The sequence below is a fragment of the Chanodichthys erythropterus genome, chromosome 5 (assembly GCF_024489055.1).
Source record: "Chanodichthys erythropterus isolate Z2021 chromosome 5, ASM2448905v1, whole genome shotgun sequence".
Classification (NCBI taxonomy): Eukaryota; Metazoa; Chordata; class Actinopteri; order Cypriniformes; family Xenocyprididae; genus Chanodichthys; species Chanodichthys erythropterus.
In genome coordinates this window covers 18,021,777-18,043,352 of record NC_090225.1, presented here as the reverse complement: position 1 = coordinate 18,043,352, position 21,576 = coordinate 18,021,777, and the positions used below count along the sequence as shown (strand labels likewise).

The 21,576-nt window shown below is 36.1% G+C and overlaps 2 protein-coding genes across 3 annotated transcripts; one reads left to right on the top strand and one right to left on the bottom strand.

Moving 5' to 3' along the window:
- Positions 1 to 1,023: 1,023 nt before the first annotated feature.
- inaa (internexin neuronal intermediate filament protein, alpha a) lies at positions 1,024 to 3,681 on the bottom strand. Its single transcript, XM_067385286.1, has 3 exons — positions 2,638 to 3,681; positions 1,368 to 1,492; positions 1,024 to 1,267 (listed from the first exon to the last, which is right to left on the bottom strand). The coding sequence occupies exons 1-3, from the start codon at positions 3,679 to 3,681 to the stop codon at positions 1,024 to 1,026; spliced, it is 1,413 nt and encodes a 470-aa protein (XP_067241387.1).
- A 1,523-nt stretch (positions 3,682 to 5,204) lies between these two features.
- nt5c2a (5'-nucleotidase, cytosolic IIa) lies at positions 5,205 to 21,217 on the top strand. 2 transcript variants are annotated; one of them, XM_067386367.1, is made up of 18 exons: positions 5,205 to 5,239; positions 6,307 to 6,424; positions 9,100 to 9,173; positions 14,184 to 14,301; positions 14,390 to 14,485; positions 14,802 to 14,893; positions 14,986 to 15,043; positions 15,157 to 15,250; positions 15,351 to 15,404; positions 15,532 to 15,615; positions 15,759 to 15,800; positions 16,166 to 16,273; positions 16,358 to 16,424; positions 16,520 to 16,690; positions 17,883 to 17,934; positions 18,217 to 18,277; positions 18,877 to 19,053; positions 19,162 to 21,217. In XM_067386367.1, exons 2-18 carry the CDS (start codon positions 6,324 to 6,326, stop codon positions 19,408 to 19,410), a joined length of 1,698 nt encoding a protein of 565 aa, XP_067242468.1. In that variant the 5' UTR covers positions 5,205 to 5,239; positions 6,307 to 6,323; the 3' UTR covers positions 19,411 to 21,217. The 2 variants fall into 2 exon arrangements, with proteins under 2 accessions (XP_067242468.1, XP_067242469.1); XM_067386368.1 differs by having other exon boundaries at positions 5,222 to 5,234.
- Positions 21,218 to 21,576: the final 359 nt, after the last annotated feature.

Here is a 21,576-nt window from a genome sequence, read left to right as displayed (position 1 = left end):
GAATGGTTTAAGGAGCACAAGTTTGAGGTGTTGACTTGGCCTCCGAATTCCGCAGATCTCAATCCAGTCGAGCATCTGTGGGATGTGCTGAACAAACAAGTCCGATCCATGGAGGTCCCACCTCGCAACTTACAGGACTTAAAGGATCTGCTGCTAACATCTTGGTGCCAGATACCACAGCACACCTTCAGGGGTCTAGTGGAGTCCATGCCTCGATGGGTCAGGCATAAATGCAGCCTTGACGAACATGAGAGACTAATTTGAAAAATATTAATCTTACTGACCACAAACTTTTGAATGGTAGCATGGCTCTAACATTACATTGTTTATAAAGGTTCAAACCATAAAGTCTTGAGAATAATCAAGACCACTATGGCTAAAGTAAATGAGTTGCAGGTAACTGTGCTAAATCTTGAGTATTTAGAGCGTTTTAAGAATGAATATCCATTTAAAGCAGTAAAGTAACATTCAAAGCATCTGATACATATTTATTAATATGGCACAGATAAGAATAGTGACGTTGAGAGTGATTTATTAATGAAAAAGACAAGTGAACAAACATTTTAATTACTGACTTTATTATAGTTAAGGCATACATGTGTTACAGTTAATTCAGTGGTTTGGTCCCTTATTTGTTATATGCCATTGTGCTTTCCAACAAACCTTTCATACATTTTTGTGAATTTATCCATAATCATTAGATCAGTGTTCATGCTGGCTATATTTTGGACTGAGGTTCATACTTATGGTCCTAACATCAACAGGACTAAAATACTCTCTGAAACTGGTATTAAGAAACACAGTAAATATTTGAGGCCTAAGTTCTGGAGTATTAAACCAACATACTGTAGATATGATTTTTGAAATATTATATCACCATAACAATTTCTTAAACGAGTTACTAATTACCATAAACAACAAGTGGCAGTTTTCAGCTAATAGCAGTGATTACTGTGCCAAACACTCAAAAGACTGCTGGGAAAATTGCTATGGAAGCTAGATTTAACAACCGTTATAAATATTCTAGTTAGAGTTAACATCAACAGCATCACTCTTTTCTGCCTTCTTAATCACAGCGGATTCCTCTGTGTTTTCCTCCCGCTTGGCTGCTGCCTTGGATTTGGCGTGTCCCTCCTCCTCTTTCTCTTTTTTGGGATTGCGGGTTGAGGTGAAAGCGGAGCGGCTCTGGTACCCATAAGAGATGCTGGGTGTGCTGGAGAAAGTCACCCCAGAACTAAAGTGGGTTTCTTCACCCTCCAGTAATTTTCTGTGAGGACATCGACAAAGAGTGGTCAGTTATTATGCATTTTCATTCTCATACATCAGTTCTTTCCATATGCAATAACACTGAATCATTGGTGCTTTACCTGTACGCAGCAATTTCAATGTCTAACGCCATCTTGACATTCAGAAGGTCCTGATACTCTCTGAGGTGACGGGCCATTTCACTCTTAGTATTTCTAAGGTCCAAGTCCAGCTGCCCAATTGTTTCCTGGTTAATGGAATTGGGGGAAAAAATACAGCGGTATTAGCATTGGCGCAAATATATTCTGATAAAATTAAAAATAAAAATAAAGAAATGCATTACATAAACCATCTTGACCGTGACCACCTCACTGTTGAGTAATTTATTTAGCTCAGCACCTAAATTAGACTGTCCTGCTTGTAAAAGCTGATGTGAACCTTTATCTCTTGGCATTGACTGTGCCGAGACTCTAATCTGATTTACAGTTTCACTCTCAAGAGATGAAAGGTCATAGATCATGTCTGGGAAAAGCTTCACGTCAAAATGAATTGGATACTTTATATGGCAGCGTATTTAATGTTCACATCAAAGTATTTCAATCACATCAGTATTGACATAAACTGAAGATATCTTCAGTTTTTTGTCAGCAAGTGAACATGACCTTGCAGAAACCTCCCTTGCAAAATCCTCTTTATCAAGAGGCTCTTCTTAGAGGAATTAACCTCGGCCACCTCTTGTGTGCGATTAGTTCAGCACCATGGACAGAGAACTCGGGTAGTTGACATGGCATTTCAAGCAGTTTCAGCCGTGTCCTGTGGTATAATTCATTGCAAACTATTTTAAACAACATTTTTACAGTTCAGCTTATATTTTTCATGTGCTCCTATTAACTTGGTGATTACATATTTATATTTTTAAACCTTTCTGTGTCCCACAGCAGGACCATTTATATGAACTAATGAAGGCAAAAGGGTTTTTAAAAATGGTTAAAAAAAAAAACAGCACCTAAAACATACACTTTCCCTTATACATTTATATAAAATCAATGTAAAATCTCAATATTGTGTTTGAACAATGAACATGTTTTATGTCAACACACCTCCAGAAACCAGTGAGCTTGTCTACACGTCTCACTTATTCATATATGATGAAATACATTTAAATGTAAAAAAAATAAAAAATAACTTAAATGGGACTCCTCAAGAATAATAAATTGTTGTGATTTGAATAAATGATGTGTCCTAGATATACAGATGGACAGACTGACAGATCTAGAACTATTCCTCTTACTTTTTTTAATTAAATATTAGTAGTAGTATTAAATTTTAATTACATTTCTATGTTAATTCATACATGTTCAACTTCAATATATGTAATTTTTATATGTCTACCTGATAATTTGCGACCTCGACATTGTGTGCGTCTTCCATCTCGCGAATCTGCCGTTCAAGAGATTCGTTTGTGCCGCGCAAGGTTTCAATTTCAATGGTTTTGGACTGTAGTTGTCGCCGGTAGTCGTTGATCTCCTCTCTAGTGGCTCTCATGGCCTCGTTGGTTTTAGTGGCCTGTTCATTGAGACTGACAAACTTTGATTTGTACCATTCCTCAGCAGACTGAAGGTTCTTCGAGGCCAGGGTTTCATACTGCCCACGGATCTCTTTGAGGGCCGAGGTCAGATCAGGCTTGGATAACTCCACTTCCACAGATATCTGGGCTGCCTGGATCATATTAGTCAACTCCGTCACCTCTTCATCATGCACCTTCCTCAGAAAATTGATCTCGTCCAAGAGCGACTCGACCTTTCTCTCCAGGTCCACGCGCACCATGGTGGCATCATCCACATCTTTCTTGTAGGACCTGAGCGTCTGCTCTGCCTCCTCGCGCGCTCGGATCTCATCCTCAAACTTGCCTCGAAGTTTCTGCAATTCTTCCTCGATACTATCTCGTTCGATGAGAATATGAGATTTTTCATTGTTTATCTCGTCCACCTGGGCTCGCAGGTCCCGGATCTCTTGCTGATAGAGGTCAGCTAGTCTGGACGGCTCGTTCTGCCTCTGGCGCAGACTCACGAGTTCAGTCTCCAGCACTTTATTGTGCTGCTCCAGATTGCGCACTTTCTCGATAAACATCGCGAAGCGGTCATTGAGACCCTGCAGTTGCTCCTTTTCATTGGTTCGGACTATTTTAAACTCGTTGTTTAACACGGATGTTTGAGAGAAATCCACGCTGTCGAAATGGACCGGTGAGAAGGAAGATGACCGGCCAGATCTCTTGTAGTAGCCCGCGGGAGAGGCGCTGCTGCGGGATAAAGAGTGAGACCTGAAGCCGCTGGAAGACATGGAGCTCATTCTAGGGGTGGAACCGGTGAAACGAGGGGTTTCCCCGAACATCTTTCTGTAGGACGAGGACATGTTGTGATCTGATCCGTAACTCATCTTCGTCACAACTAAAGGAGTCTAAAATGGGTGTGCATGTCGTTATATACCCGGCGGACTGTCCCATTCCCATATCATGTTCCCTCTGGTGGTGACAGTTAAGATGAAAAGAAACCTTTTTCAAGAGCATCAAAACGTTCATTTAGTTATGTGTTCAACAGGTTTGACGTTTGCACATAAAACACAGATTTTCTGGCCATTTAAACAGCTGTAAGTGTCGATGGAACTGTCCATGTTTGCGCAGTGCTGAATGGACCAGAAATTCAACAGTTAAATCCATTTACCCTTGATTTAAGATCTTGTCTGGATTGTTTTTTGGCTTAAAATATTTTGGATGCCAGTGCCATTTCAGTCTGTGCATTACAAATAAAACACCAGACTTAGGCTACTTTTAAGACACAAAATTTACCTCCATTACATTATTTAAAATGTTGTCTTTTTTTTTGGTTTTGTTTTTTTAAAGCTGTGTACTCCTAGTCTGACCAAAAAGAGCCCAAAAATCTAAAAATTATTTACAGAATAAATAAATAATGGTCATTGCCTTTACTCTTAACTCTGTTGATAAGCAGCTTAAACCAGTCAAGTATTATTTGCTAGCTTTAGATGGTTTAAGTTTAAGATTTTTTATTTTTTTCCAAGCAGGGTTATAGTTAGTCCTATAATATATATATATATATATATATATATATATATATATATATATATATATATATATATATATATATATATATATATATATATATAAATATTTATCTCCTCTGTTCTCGACCTGAATTCTTTTTCCCCATTGAATTTGTCATTTCATTTGACCTCGTTCACATATTTGTACAGGATTTAAGAAAAAAAATGTAGCCTACAATTTTTATTTATTTTATTTTATTTTTTCAGTTACTTTGCAAGTCCTGATATGAACTGTCCAAATCATATAAATCATGCAGGGTTGGGCAACTTTGTTCATGGAGGGCCACTGAGTTTAGCTCCAACCCTGGAAAAAAATACAAAAAAGCTTAAGGTGTGTTTGGTAAGGGTTGAAGCTAAATTCTGCTGTACAGTTGCCCATCCCTGTTATAAATGATCAAAACTTGCCTTGTATTAAAAATCTGGCAACACGGTGTAAAGTACCAGTAGATGGCGATCTTTCTCTTCTAATCAGATGTTTTCTGTGATGAGTGTGCACGTGCATGGGAAGGTGCTTGTTTTCCACAGATTTCTACTTATTTTTTAACACGTCTGTATATACTTTATATAGTTACACTACATAAGCATTAACATTTCAATAAAAGCCAGAAATATCTATGAACAGACATGAAATATAATAAATAGAAAATGAAATAAATATGTTTACTGTAGATGTTCTGTGACTTTTAGATTCATGATTCATTTTACATTAGATTATGTAATCTATTATTTGAATGACCACTTCCACATACTATCAACAATGAAGCGTTCATATAAATTAAAGCTTTTAATGTTGCTTTGAGTTTGAAACGCAGGTTCTGCGCATGCGCAGCGGGCAGATAGCGCAGAGCTGCAGTTGTTGGTCAGAGAAGGAGGTGAGGTAAGTAACCCACTGACACTGCGCGGAGATATAACGCGTTTCAATAATCAGTAGTTCTGTCATTAAATCGTTGCAGAACAGCTGTGTATATAAGTGTTATAGCCTCATTCGTAAGGCAGTTCCCCCCCTTTTAATACATTAGTGTCCGGTTGATCAAAACTAAAGGAATGTTAGTTAGCTGGTGTGCTAACTTTACCATCACGGAACTGCATGAACAAGCGGAAAGATATGCTCACATTTATGGTTTATATCCTTAATAAATCTTTTCACTGACTCTACGGTATAGTCTTAAGATACAATATAGTCTTTATTTAAATGAATTGTCAGGTGCTTTGAATTCAAAGGTCCCATGAGTCTTATATAAATGCATGAGCACCTCTCATTGTCTCTTATATCAGACAAAGATGCCAGTAATGTTTATGTTTATACTTTTTTATGTCATATTTTACTATTTGCGGGTTATTTTATACATTTAATTGGTGGTCTTCACTATTTTTAGTTACAGCCAAACCTTTATATAGAGAATGAAAGATAACTACATTTATTTTGGTATTTGATGAAAAAAGACATATTGTAAAATATTGTGTGGCTTCTGTGAAGCAGTCCTTCAGTGTTCAAGTTAGAAGCTCTATTAATATTTATTTTGATCTAAAGAAACATAATGAAGCTGGTACTTTGCAATGGATTTAAACATTGTTTCATGCAGCTTTCTGTGGTTATGTTTGTTCTTCCTGTTCATGACTTTATTTTTTTAGACAGGAAATACTGTTACACCATCTTAATATGATTATTATACATGGAGCATTAGAATAGATTTGATGAACATTTTTAGATTCTGTTTAAAATGCTTCATATCATATATCTTTTCATCTGCAGGGGCAGACTGAGCTATTGTGCAACAACTTAAATGTAGTGAAAATTTAACTTCTGAGATACTTAACCAGTCGTGTATATATTCACATTCATTATATCTTCCAGTCTGCTTGCATTGCATTATAGTTTGTTTCATTCATTAATAGACATATAACAATGATTTGCATTTTAGAAAGTGTTGGTATCTTTCTCAGATTTATAACGGTTAAAGATGACGACCTCTTGGAGTGATCGGCTCCAGAATTATGCAGATCAACCAGCCAACATGGATGGTTTATCCATGAAGAAGTACAGAAGAGAGGTGCATCACAGGTATTAATACATTTCACTTATGCTTTCAGCTTTGCAGGTCATTGCCATTATATTGGTTAAATTGGATTGTGTAGTCTCTTGGTGACTTGAAAACAAACCCATTGTCATACCTAAATTCACTTGTTTCAAGATAATACAACTAAATTCAGGCTTGTTATATATTATATATTTTTCTTGCAGCAACAGCTGGTGAAATGAAATGGAAATCTTAAGATTATGGTCTATAATGAATGACCTTCTCATTGAGATATTCTATGCTCGCAGTTATTTTAAGTACACAAGAAAAATAGGTGTCCAATATAATTGGTGACTTGTAAATATTTTTATTTTAAAAAAAAAAAGAGATGACTAGAAGCATATTTAGTCTTGCCATGACATGTTGCTTCATGTACATGTTTGTATGTCTAACAAAATTCCATCCACTTAATTTTTTGAAATGATGTCAGCTTGCTTGTGTTGTAAGAAAAGATTGTGTATTGCAAGCTTTTTTCTGAATTAAAAGAATGAAATGTTTTCTGACTGTGCTCACTTATTGAATATTTCCAAGTATTAAATAAAAGAACTGCCTTTTAAATATAATTTTAATAGTGTATATGCACATTCTGATACTCATATCCCATATTTTAGTAAAAGTTAAATTTAATTATACCATTTGGCAGTTTCATTTGGCCTGTCAGCATAATACTTGCAAGTTCCTAAAATGCTGTGTCAGGGCAAACAGTCTGTTCTTATTTATATGCAGACTTATATTGTTATATGCAGTTTTCTGAAGAAAAAAACCCCATCATGGCAGTCACAAAGTGCAATATTAAAAAAAAATCACAGTGAATCTAATGGTAAGAACACCTGAGTTGTCTATTATAAGCATACTGGACACAGTTCTTCATGTAGTGGTATTAGCCGGTTTGTACTGATATAATATATAGTCCATGTATTCCTTTATTACAAAGCTTACCACAGGAACTGGCCCACTGTCATCCTTCTATGAGGTACGCCAAAGTTTTGTTGTTGACCTGCAGTGCTGACTTATCATCTCTTTTGTAATTGATGTTTTTTTCTCCAATGTACTCATCACAGCACAGCACTAAAAATCTAAGATGAACAAAACCATAAATGCTTTTGCACTGTGCTGTGACTGTATGTAGTTGTCCATAGGAAGACCTGTGATGGGATTTGAATCTCTGAGATCATTCCTTCATTCTCTCTTCCTCTAGCTGTATCGTCCTCCTTCATGCTCTTTCTTAACACATAATTTCACTGTGATGTAACAGCTGATTTGTTCCTAGTGTAAATGCAGCTTAATTTTTAATGTTTCACTTCAGATATATAGTTGGTTAAAGATGTACTAGCATCAGGTGAACTAAAAGAAAAGGAATTGTTGTTGCAGTGCTTTTAACGTAATTTAGAAAACAACTGACAATAGTACAATTTTAAAATGTGAAAGGCAATAACAAATAAATTTTTACTTAAAATACTAAGTCTTATTTAGCAAGCTTTTCCTTTTATCTCTTAACTGGTAATGAAATATCCAAAAGCTTCTCAAATGCAAACATTTGTTTTAATTGTAAGTGCATATTTTGGTTGATTGCCACTAATTGTGATAAATCATAACCTTTCATACATTGATATATTATGATTCATATATCAGTGTAAAGCTACACTTCTGAGTTTTTTTTTTTTTTTTAAAGAAATAATACTTTTATTCAGCAAGGATGCATTAAATGAATCAAAAGTGAGAGTAAAGACTTACATTGCTACAAAATATTTTCAAATACTGTTATTTTGAACTTTCTATTAATCAAAAATACTCAAAAAAATATATGATGGTTTTCAGAAACATATTAAGTGACACAACTGTTTTCAACATTGATAATCATCAGAAATGTTTCTTGAACACCAAATCAGCATGTTAGATTTGAAGTATCATGTGACACTGAAGACTGGAGTAATGATGCTGAAAATTCAGCTTTGCCATCAAAGAAATAAATTATTATATTAAAATAGAACAGTTATTTTAAATTGATTTTTTTTCCACAATATTATGTTTTGGTTTTGTTTTTGTTTTTTTCATTATTTTTGATCAAAATCATATTAAGAGACTTCTTTCAAAAGCATTTTTTTTTTTTTTTAAAGTTAGAGATGAGTAACCAGATGAGTGGTGTCACTGTCATCAGAAAAAAAAGAAAGAAAAATAGTCAGGAAAACATGTTCAGTGTTTTTTGTTTTTGTTTGTTTTTTTAAGATTAAAAAGCAGACTATGAGGGTGTTTTATTTCCCCCTTATTTTATTTTATTTGTCATTTGTTTTTGGTGTGTCTTGTTAAAACAGTGACTAGTCATCTGCTAATTTCCACCTGTAATACTTGATTTAACTGGAAATCAAGGAATATTACCTTATCATTTGCTCCACCTCATATTTTGCTGCTGTTGGCTGAACTAGGAATGTATATAATTTAAAGAAATGCATAAATGATTTATTGCTTTTACAGGTCACACTATGTCAGTGTAACTCATTATCTACACTAACCTAAACTCCCTTAGAGCTGAACAGCTCACAGGTTGTGCTCAAGCCAATGGAATAATACAGTCTGTTGAATTTAACACTGTTTGCAACTAAGAGTATATTGAACATGCATGGCATTAGTCTTAAATTTGATTCTATTTCTACCTCCACAGAGTTTTTGTCAATAGAAGTTTGGCAATGGAGAAGATAAAATGCTTTGGCTTTGATATGGACTACACTCTAGCAGGTAAGAAGTACTAGTCTCTCTGCATTATGCCTTGTTTTGCAGTGTAATTTATGAAGTCAGCTCAAAAGAATTGTAAAGCATTGCAACTATGGCAGTACCATAGGCTGGTACTGTAAGATAATCCTTGATCTCATATATTTGGTGGTGTCATGGCTCTGTAAATAGCACCTGTCTTCAGTTAGCTCATGTCTGAGGACACATGCATGATTTTTTTTGCTCTTAAAGCTCTGGATGGGTGGGTGCACTGACATCCATGATATGAGATGTTGTCCTTTTGATTGGTCAACTTCCTCTTTATGGGTTTAGAATGAAAAACAAGTGATAATGTTCACAGGAAAAGTTTTTTTTCCCAGTGCACAGTCTAATATTAACATCAAATGTGAGCTGCTTAGTCTTAAAGATCAACACGTGTTTGCTTTGTAACTTCCTTCTAATTGCAATGCAGTGAATTTGTTTAGAGCGGCAAATGTTTCAGCAGACAAAAAGTGAAAAGAAGTGCTTGTAGCCAGACTTTGATCCAAGTATCTATTTGAGAGCCACCAATTAGGTTTTATTGCACAACTGTTTTGACTCTATGTTGGTTAGTATCCAAGTCTAAATCTTAAGTTAAAAGTGTTCTCTGTTATTTAGTTGAACATTGAAGGCAGTATGAGAGGACAGACAGCTTGAGATGTTTGTAAAGTCTGACCAGACTTGTTTGTTGACATTTCCTTCCTCTCTTTCAAGAAGATGTCCGTCATCTCTTTGGGGAAATGTTAAAGGATTAGTTCACTTTCAAATGAAAATTATCCCAATCTTTACTCACCCTAAAGCCATCCTAGGTATATATGACTTTCTTCTTTCTGATGAACACAATTGGAGATATATTAATAAATATCCTGATGCATCCAAGCTTTATAATGAACAGGACCAACAAGTTTGAAGCTCAAGAAAGTGCCTCCATCCACATCCATCCATCATAAATGTACTTCACACAGCTCCGGGGGGGTTAATAAAGGCCTTCTGAAGCGAAGCGATGTGTTTGTGTAAGAAAAATATCCATATTTAACAAGTTATGAAGTAAAATGTCTAGCTTCCGCCAGACCACCTTCTGTATTCAACTTAGGAGAAAAGTGTAACTGACGTTGCGCCAGTTGTGGATATCAGGATATTTATTAATATAACTCCAATTGTGTTCATCAGAAAGAAGAAAGTCATATGCACCTAGGATGGCTTGAGGGTGAGCAAAGCTTGGGGTAATTTTCATTTGAAAGTGAACTAATCCTTTAATCTGGCTAATGTTGGGTTTCTTGCCAAAGGGGTTTCTTGAAAAATTGCACATAGTGAAAGTGAAAAAAGTGAAGTGACATGTGGCCAATTATGGTGACCCATACTCAGAATTTGTGCTCTGCATTTAACCCATCCAAGTGCACACACACAGCAGTGAACACACACACCGTGAACACACACCCGGAGCAGTGGGCAGCCATTGCTGCGGCGCCCGGGGAGCAGTTGGGGGTACGGTGCCTTGCTCAAGGGTCTCACCGTGGTATTGAGGGTGGGGAGAGCGGTTGGGGGTACGGTGCCTTGCTCAAGGGTCTCACCGTGGTATTGAGGGTGGGGAGAGCGCTGGATATTCACTCCCCTCACCAACAATCCCTGCCGGACCTGAGACTCGAACCCATGACCTTTGTGTTACAAGTCCGACTCTCTATCCATTAGGCCATGACTGCCCTTGTTAGGCCACGACGGCCCAATAGGCTATTAATATAAATGTTTTGTAGTTGTCTGGTGCCTATACTGGTCCTGAAAAAAGTTCAATTAAAATAAATTTGTTTCTACAGAAAATGAAGCCATTAGGCTCTGGATTATTAGGATCCTTAAGTGGGCTCCCTCTTGTCAACTTGAAGTAATTTACATGACAGTCTTTGCAAATCCATGTATAGATTAATCTTAATTGAAGATGAGATTTTACAGCATTGTATGCTGTGAAAAGCGGCTTGGTTTAATATAGGAAATGAGAGGCACTATGAACTAAAACAAGGTTTCCCAACCAAAAGTTTATTTTAAAAAAAAATTAGATTTTTTTTAAGAAATAATGAGATTGACATAAATACCAATGATCAGTTTTTTTGTAATATTTTTCACAAAGGCCTAATTAAAGGTACAATATGTAATAATTTTGTCCACTAGAGGTCGCTAGAAGCCTATTCAAAACAAAGGCATAGCTTGATGCCAAGTTTTAGAGCGGAATCTTGGGACATGTTGTCTCCACCTCAACGGACGGTGCAAAGGAATAGGGATCAGGGGCGTAGCACCAAATTTTGGGCCCTGGGTACAAACCATCTTGCTGGGCCCCTGTACCAAATACCATAGTGATACCAATGGGTGGGGTATTGCATTTTTATCATAAAAACACTTAAAATGTAAACAAAATAAGCCAAACTCTGATTAATATATTTTTGTTTCATTGTCAAAAGTACTACTAACTTGCTAAAATATCCTTTATTGTCACAATACCCTTTTTAAAGTGTAGGCTAAGTACAAGTTAATTGCTGATTATTTGTCTGTTTAAAATAAATGCAGACTATAGAATCACAGGGTACACTAACCGCCAAACTAGACATTCAGTCTTTGAATTACGTTTTAAAATAAGTCATTTTCAATCATTAAGATGTGCATTAAACTGAGAACAATCCTGTACTTAATGTAAGAGCGTGCGCGAGCTAATTTGCATAACAATGCGGTAAAATAGGCGCTAACGATCTGTGTTTTCGCGGGTGTTAGATTTTGATAATGGAGGGAAATATACAGTGTTTTCATGTAAAGTTCTGACTCTGGGGAGAACTGCAGCAGAAAAGGAGACAAGCTGCGCAGGCTCCGCCTCCGTCTGCTTCTCACTCCGTTATTTACTCAGAAATATTGTTTGCTCGCTATGCAGGGTGTGATACTTTATAGTATTGGTATATTATTCAAATAGAGTACGAACATAAATGTATGCTATTCTACCTGGAGTAGATATTTATGTTAAAACAATGTCAATGCTCGATGATGCATTTGTAGCTCACCTTTCTTTTCAAAAACCTGAGTGAGCAACTGCTTGCCCTCATTTGCCTTTCTCTCTTTAATCTTCTTTTCTTTTCGTTTTTGAGCCCCTGATTTTCCTTTCTTAAGGAAAGACATGACTCTTCCCCTGTCTTCCTAGTTCATATCACGGCTAACTCCAGCTCCTGTCTCATTAACTGATTCACGAATCACCGCAGGTCCGCAGAAGCACCTGACCTGCGGGTCGTACCATTTACATTGATTCGAGAGGGGTGGTGGGGCCCTGCACAGCATGAAAATGACTTTTTTTATACCAAACCAGTGCCTAACTACAAGTTTAGTTTTGCACAGCAACTTTTTTATTTGTAAATAAATGCTATACAAATGTTAGTGCATGTATATGTATGTATAGAAAACTGACTTCTAAGGGCCCCCTCCTGCCTCGGGCCCTGGGTACTCGGTACCCTTTACCCCCCCAGTCCGACGCCCCTGATAGGGATTGGAGTCGGGAAGAAATCATGTTCATGGATGCGATTATTAACGTTACTGTAGTATGAAGCAGAGCAGGACCGAGTGTTGTGGGAGCTGAACGAGGCTGCTGGAGCGATTGCGCAATACACACCTCACGAGCAGCAGAACTTTTATTATGACACAGTCGCCGGCGCCGGCTTGTGTTGATAAATGGCATGCAATTAATTTTAAAACGTATTGTATGATGGTGAAAATTATGTATTACTGTTAATCAGATACAGCTTTATTTTTATTATGTTATGTTAGCTATTTGACAAAATAGTGTTTTTCTCTGCGGCATGGTAAAGCACGGTACTCGCAAAAAATCAAGAAAATTAGATTTAAACAATAAGACTAAATGTGTTGAGCTATATAACAACAATTTGTTTTCTGTCTATAAATACATCAAAACAGATGTTCCCTTGTCTATTAAAACATGTAATATATTAAAGCATCTTTGGTGTTTCCATGGTTTCTACAAAATAAAACCGGAAACCGAGGCAGACCGAGGGTAACACGGGTATGACGCAATTGACAGGCGACTCCTCACACGTCCCGGAGCCTTAGTTAAAATTGCAATTTTCTCACGATTTACAAATAGTTGGAAACCTTTGGGATATTGTAAGTACTCAAGTGAACAAAATATATAACACTGGTCTAGTGGTTTTTGGATATTTTACTGCAAAAATATTATATATTGCACCTTTAAGTTCATTTTGACATGGAAATTATAAATGGCTTCTAGCAGTGTCTCATACTTTTACTAGCAAAGGAAGAAAATGGAGCATTTGGCAACACTTAAACCATTTGTCTGTTATTTTTGATATATAAACTACCGTTCAAACATTTGTGGTCAGTGTGATTTAATTTTTGGAAAAAAAATAATAATTTTGTTCAGCAAGGATGCATTAAAGTGATAGTAAAGACATTTATAATACAAAAAAATTTAATTATTATATTATAAAATAAATGCTGTTCTATTGAATGTTCTATTCCTGAAATAATCCTGAAAAATATATCACTGTTTCCACAAAAATATTAAGCTGCACAACTGTTTTCAACATTGATAATAATAATAAATGTTTCTTATGCACCAAATCAGAATATTAGAATGATTTTTGAAGGGTTGTGTGACACTGAAGGCTGGAGTAATGATGTTGAAAATTCAGCTTTGTCATCACATAATAAATCACATAACTGTCATTAAAATATTATAAATTGTTAAAAAATAAAATATTATATAATAAATTGTAATACTTTTTCACAATATCACTGTTTGTTCTGTATTTTTGATCAATTAATGCAGCCTATGTTAGCACAAGAGACTTGTTTCAAAAACATTAAAAGTCTTACCGACCACACACTTTTGAACAGTAGTGTATATGATAACATTAGTCATCACCGTTTTCACCTCATTCATGTGTTATATTGGGCTTTATCAGATAACCTTGTCTCTGTTCTCTCCTCTGTTAATAGTGTATAAGTCTCCGGAGTATGAATCTCTTGGCTTTGATCTGACTGTGGAGCGACTGGTTTCCATTGGTTACCCACAAGAGCTGCTAAACTTTGTCTATGACCCTGCATTTCCCACAAGGTGATTTGAAAGTTTCTTTTCCAACATGCTACAATATCTGTATTTTCACTGCATGTTTTGATTCACACACATTCTCTACATCTTTCAGAGGCTTGGTGTTTGATACAACATATGGAAACCTGCTGAAAGTAGATGCATATGGAAACATCCTTGTGTGTGCTCATGGTTTTAACTTCCTGCGTGGGTGAGTCAGCACTCAGAATTAAAGAGCTACTGATACCCTGGTTAGTGAAGCGTGGGACTTTCTTTGTTTGTGTCTATTCATCTACAGATCAGTAAAAGCTTCATTCTTAGGATGAATTTTTTTATTTGTAAGAACATGCACTAGTGCATCGTTCTCAATAAGACAAGAAATGTGGAGAAAGCACACATTAATAACATTAAGAAAGTTAATTTGTCACTTGAGATTTCATGTAGACTTTTCTTGTGTGTATTTTGTGTATTTTTTTTATTTTGTGTGTGTGTGTAATAATTTGTGTATTTATAATTTTTTGTTTAAGTCCAGAGATACGGGAGCTATACCCAAACAAGTTTATTCAACGTGGAGATACCGAGCGATTCTACATCCTCAACACACTTTTCAACCTCCCAGGTCAAAATCTTGTATCAACTAATATCAAAAAGAATATATCGAATCTATAATCTATGTCTAAGCTAACATCATTTGTTTTTCTATGTTATTAGAGACATACCTCTTTGCCTGCCTGGTTGACTTCTTCACTAGTTGCTCCAGATATACAAGGTTTGTTTTTGTTCCCTCATTTTAATGCTTTTGTTGCTACTCTGGCATAAGCATGCAGTAGATTATTTGAATTGCCATTTTATATGTCCTACTTATAATTTTTGCCTCCACAGTTGTGAGATGGGCTTTAAAGATGGAGATCTTTTCATGTCCTTCAAGAGCATGTTTCAGGATGTCAGAGATGCTGTGGATTGGGTCCATTTCAAGGTAAAGGCTATTCAAAGTATTCATTTATTTGAAAGAAACCCCCTTCTGGACTCAATATAAATTTCATACTTTGTATAACCACTTCTGTGTGATATTTTAGGGCTCCCTAAAGGAGAAAACGGTTGAAAACCTGGAGAAATATGTGGTAAAAGATGTAAGTCCTCTTGCAGACCAGCAATTTTTGTTACCTTATGTCAGTTTGTATGTTTATTCAAAATTAATTATAGTTTATAGTTTACAGATGTAATAATTTTTGTTTTCATATATTTTGTGTCTTCTAGGCCAAATTGCCTTTGCTTCTAAGCCGAATGAATGAAGTTTCCAAAGTGTTCCTTGTTACCAACAGTGACTACAAGTACACAGATGTGAGTTATTCTAGATGTGACGCCACAGACCCAGAGTCCCTAAACAAACATCTGACATTTATAATTAAGAATCTGACAAAGTCTGTTGGATTTTCATTAGAAATCATATGTAAGCTGTAATTTCCTCTCCTTTTATCTTTCAGAAAATCATGACATACTTGTTTGATTTTCCACATGGTCCAAAAGTAAGTGTTGTTTTTATTTCTCATATAGGTACACTAGCATATCATTGGTACTTTGTTGTTTTTATTAGTCTCAGGTCCCCATTAAAAATGTCCAGTGATAAAGAACAGTACACATTTCACATATAATTTGTGTAGCAAGCTTTATTGTGTGGAGGAACCCCCGGAGGATGAATTCGCCGGTTATGATGTGTCTGTAACAACATCAGGTTTTTCATTAAAAATATGCTATTAACAAGTATTGGGAAAGGGAATAAGAACAGAAAGACAGGGAGTATCAGGTACCATAAGAACTAATTTTATTGCATTTTTATTGCATACACAAAGACAGTGACAGATTGAATCTATTATTTTTTTTTTTATTACAGGCAGGTACACCCCATCAGCCCTGGCAGTCCTACTTTGACCTTATTCTGGTGGATGCCAGAAAGCCAGTGTTTTTTGGGGAGGGTACAGTGCTCAGACAGGTGGACACGGTAAGCTCCGCTAGACTCACTTTGAGTAGCTTCCTGTGATAGACTGCTTCGTGTGATTGATTCAGCCATGTTTCTGTTCTGTAGACCACTGGGAGACTGAAGATCGGGACATACACTGGTCCCTTGCAACATGGCATAGTGTATTCTGGTGGTAAGATAAAAATTCATGTCATTTTTCATATTTATTTAATATTTCTTGTCTGAACTACCTGACTGAATTTGGCTTTGGTTTTTTTTACTCCTCAGGTTCCTCAGATATAGTTTGTGATTTATTGGGAGCAAAAGGAAAGGAAATCCTGTACATCGGTGACCACATCTTCGGAGACATCCTGAAGTCTAAGAAGCGCCAGGGCTGGAGAACGTTCCTGGTCATTCCTGAGCTGGCTCAGGAGCTGCACGTGTGGACCGACAAGAGCAGTGAGTCTGCGCCATGGTTATTATAGTTAACTAAAACTAAAATCATTTTAAAAATTGTTACTAATTGGGGAAAAAAAAAAAAAAAATTTGAAATAAAATGTTATAAAAATTGTAGCTATTTGCAAAAGCAACATTTTAATTTTGTTTAACTTGACAAAAATAACTAAAACTGGGGGAAAAAAATTATAAAAACTATATAGATATATTTTTAAAAAAAACAACAACAACAAAGACAAATAAAAATGACTAAAAAAAAATGACTAAAATTTTAACTAAAAATAAACTTAAACCGGTATGTGATTTTTCCGTATTTATACATTTTTATACATATAAAAAAATTTACATATTTCCAGAAGGGTTGGTTACTGTAATGTGATTGAAATCTCGAAATGGCCTTAATTTACTAAATAATTACTAAATTACTAATTTATTACTAAATAAACTGAAAAATGTACTTTTTCCAATACATTTATTTCATGCATGGTCTGCTTCTAACAGTGGCGGCATCTACGGAACACTCCAAGCATGTTTCGATTCACCAAATACGAGTAAAATTGCCCGGTAACCTTTTTAAGCGTGTTGAGAATGCATTGTGATGGCAACGCGTGAGAATGTGAAATGACTTTGACGTGCGATCATCAAATCGCTACAGTTGTGATGTAATTTTTTAGTCTGATGCGCTGCATGTTTCCGAGTAAAGCCAACGCACAGCACTGTGTTCAGTTTCAGTTCACAGTAAATGCTTCTCTGCAAGTGCTGTGTATTTGAGTTGTGTATTTGGGAACACAACATGCGGCAACCATCTTCCCAAATTTGTAATAACAATTGCTCGTAAATCTGTTGTTGTCAGCAAAGAGAAGCGTTAAGGTCACCTTGCGGTTTTCCACCTAAATAAAAGCTCAGTGGTTTAACGTTTTAAAAGCAAAGAAATTAAGACAACCATAAATGTCAGTATCGTAATTTTATGGTTGTTCTGTAAAATAAAATAAAATAAAATAATATTAACTGGGTGGGTGCTCAGGTTTTTGTCTTTTGCTGCCTGCTTAAAATAATCTTAATTTGATAACGGAAAATACAAAAACAAATTCAAAGTGTATATATTGGTATTTAGTATATATAGCCTGCAGACACAGAACTTGACGTCCATGGAGCAGATGTACATAGTTCACTGAGTTCTTTTTTCTTTTTGCAGCACTGTTTGAGGAACTACAGAGTCTGGACATTTTCCTGGCAGAGCTCTACAAGTAAGTATCATCCATGAACTCTTGCTCAGATGTTCTAACTGCCACCATCCAGTGCTCGTGCGTGTGGGCATTCATGCACTCGTGTACCCAGAGAAGGACACGACGCTCCCTCCATGCTGTCTGCAGCCATTTGACATGCAGATAAAGGGGTGCGCATTCCTTGCTATTTAAAGACTGACAGTTCATGGCTTCTATTACATTTAACTCCTTTGACACCGTTCTCACCCTGCATTTCTGTTTCCCCTGGCATTTTTCTCCATCCTTTCTTTCTTTTGTTTACAGGCATTTGGACAGCAGCAGCAATGAGAGACCTGATATCAGCTCTCTTCAGAGGAGGATTAAGGTATATTTCTTCATACAAATGGAAGCAGGATGCTGTAAATCCTATCAGTGACGTCATGTTACTGTTGTGAAAAATCCATTTCCATGAAAAAAAAAAAAACTTTAAGGTCTTTCCACGTTTAAAATATGATGACAAATTACATGAAAGTTCACCCAAAGCATCTATTTTTAAAAAGAGACACATTAAGCTTAAAATGCTTTATAGAGCTTTATATGAGCAGCAAACAAATGGAGCACATCAAAGAATAAAATAATATTTTTCACAAAAACATTTATTTTCATGGAATATTTTTTTTTGGATGCCAGATTTAGGTTTTTATTGAAGTTCCAACAACACTAATCATATTTTAAAATTAAGCAGAAAGTGTAATAAAATGTTTTTTTTTTTTTTTTATCTGATTAAAAAATTATCAATTTAATACATCCTTGAATAAATACATCCTTAATCTTTCATAAAAAATAAAAAGTCTTACTGATACAAAACTTTTTTTATTTTGTAAGTTTCAGAGAAGAATAATTCCCATCACTTAAATTAAACTTTTTTATTATACCGTTTTATTATACCTTATTATACCGTTTCTGTATTCCTGAATTTCTCAGAAAGTGACCCATGACATGGACATGTGCTATGGGATGATGGGAAGTCTGTTCCGCAGTGGCTCTCGTCAGACTCTGTTTGCATCTCAAGTGATGCGTTACGCTGACCTGTACGCTGCGTCCTTCATCAATCTCCTGTACTACCCCTTCAGCTACCTGTTCAGAGCCGCCCACGTCCTGGTAAGCTCAACAAACACAATGTCTACAGTTGATACATTGCTCATAAAAATCAGGAAACCTTTGGTAAACTTTTTTTTTTTTTTTTTTTTGTCTGCGGTTTACATTCAGATGCCTCACGAGTCCACCGTGGAGCACGCTCATGTGGACATTAACGACACGGAGTCGCCCATGGCCACGCGCAACCGCCACTCCATCGACTTCAGAGACCGCGAGTGCAAGAGACACCAGCTGACCCGTTCCATAAGCGAGATCAATCCTCCACACCTCTTCCCTCAGACGCCGCAGGAGATCACACACTGTCACGATGAGGATGATGATGAGGAGGAGGAGGAAGAAGAGGAGGAGGAGGAAGAATAAGCCTGTGGCATTGCTTGGAGATGCGTCTACGGTTTAAATGAGTATGATCATTGCATTCACACTCAGCCATATATTTTGTATAGATATAAGAGAGGATGATTATTTCTTGCGACGTGTATTACATTAAGAGTTTAAGGTCTGATGAGAGTCTGAAGCTAAAACTGGGTTTTGATAGTTCTAGCTTCTTATTTTTGAATGAGGATTACAGAGGGCCTCACTTTAAAATGCATTGAAAAAAATGAAAATGATAACGGGGAGAACGGATCCCTGTTTAAACTGAATTACAGAATCCGTTACAATTATATTTTTGCATGATATTGAGGGAACATATAACAGTTACAAGGTACATCACTGACTTAAGCTTGAGAAAATAGCATGAATACTCATTTTTGGCTCCATGATGTATTGTAGACTGCCTTCAAAATTTGGATATGAGCCATATAGCATGCTGGGAAATGTCACACCAACGATGCAGCTTGCTCAGTACCTCTCTGACTGCCTGTAACATCGCCATCTTCGTTTCAAAAGTGGTAGTATGCAAATTGCTGTCATATTATTGTGTGAAAAATGGAACACATGCAACTGTTGCCATTTTATGCAGAGTGAGATACAGGGTTTCAGGTTACTAGGAACTGAAGTGTAATAACCGTTTGGAAGACAACACTGAAATGACTAATGCACTCGCCATGATCACTGTGTTAACATTTAACCTTGAATCTAGAGCTTAGATTCGTTGCTATTTTTATATCCACTGATCTACAGTTAATTCAACTAGATATATTAAACAAATCATTTTGTTTGATATTAGTGTAACGGTTAGCTTTTGGCAATTGGCAATGAATTTAGATTGCGAGCTGGTCTGAATGCATGGCACAAAGCCTCATGGGTGACATTGGACCAAAAGGAAAATCATTCATGAATCACGCTCTCACATTATGAACATTTCTAACCCATACAGTAACAGTCCAGATCCGGAAACTTTGTTTTTCACTATCATATCATGTCTTTTGTTATTGTTTTAAATCAAAAAGGGAATTTATGATGGGTCCGTGTTGGTTTGGGATACCATACCATGTGCACTCCTGTATTTACAACTGTATTGGTTTATTTTGAACAGTATTGTTGAATTTGTGCTGCATTTTGGGCCATCTTGCCAGTGTATATTTTATTTCCTTACCAACGAAGTGTCCTTCATTTAAATTCACAGATGCTATTGGTTTGGTGACTGTATTGTGTAATAGTGATATATTTGAGTTTGCTTTGACCTAATCAAACACCCCTCTATGTTTATTTTTATTCAGGTTAAATCTGCTGTATCGTGGGGATGGTATTTTTGATTCATCTGTACCTTTTGTTGTTTCAAATTTCTTGATTTGTTTGATTTTGCTTGTGCCCAAGGCTGGTGAATCCCTATTTTAAAAATAGTTTTCTTTTACTATTGTGTCATGTTTTTACAGGATTTCTTTTTTGTTTGTTTTAGTTTGTCATTCTTTACTGTAAAGCGAACTGTTATGACAGACGGTTTGGGAGAATTAGATCTTACTGTTGTTTAAATGTAGTAATAAATCAGATGGCTTTCAACTCAGATGTCATTAATATTTTAATTTTATGTTTTGCATTGTTTGCTACACACAATTGGTTCTCGGTGCTGTGGCTTGTTGTATATGAAGAAAATAAAGTTCCTGTCGTGCAGCACCCCCTGGTGGTCATTCAGCAATGTCTGTACCTTCAAAAAACGAAATACAAAATTTGTCCTCACTAACCCCTATATTATGTTCAAAAGCTGGGTACTACTGGGTGTTTTATGGTCGTAAAAAAAAAACAATTTTATGGTAATAAAAATGTCCTCCAGCAATGCGGTGTAGGTTTCTTCAAAAAAGTATGTGCCAAATGCATTTTTATAAATACCCTCGGCCTCGAGTCAGGGTATTTGAGAAACTGATATATCAAAATAAATCAATTTTTTTTTATTTAAAACTTGTGGAACTGCCTTTAACCATCAATAATTAATTTCAAACTGACCCACAAACATCATGGGCCTCGTTTATGTGTGCGCACACTAAAATCCACGCCAAAGTTTAGATTTATAAAAACTTAAGGGTCTAAGCAGATATACGCATTTTTCCTGAAAAACATGGTTCTTGTGGTTATTCCATGGTAACCACG

Bases quoted from the DNA above. Each gene is read 5' to 3' on its own strand.
- inaa (XM_067385286.1), bottom strand. From the start codon at position 3,681: ATGAGTTACGGATCAGATCACAACATGTCCTCGTCCTACAGAAAGATG. The intron at 1,493-2,637 runs GTAGACATATAA...TCCATTAACCAG, and splicing joins TCGAGGTCGCAAATTATCAG to GAAACAATTGGGCAGCTGGA. The intron at 1,268-1,367 runs GTAAAGCACCAA...ATGTCCTCACAG, and splicing joins ATTGAAATTGCTGCGTACAG to AAAATTACTGGAGGGTGAAG.
- nt5c2a (XM_067386367.1), top strand. From the start codon at position 6,324: ATGACGACCTCTTGGAGTGATCGGCTCCAGAATTATGCAGATCAACCA. The intron at 15,405-15,531 runs GTAAGTCCTCTT...TGTGTCTTCTAG, and splicing joins AGAAATATGTGGTAAAAGAT to GCCAAATTGCCTTTGCTTCT. The intron at 16,691-17,882 runs GTGAGTCTGCGC...TTCTTTTTGCAG, and splicing joins CGTGTGGACCGACAAGAGCA to CACTGTTTGAGGAACTACAG.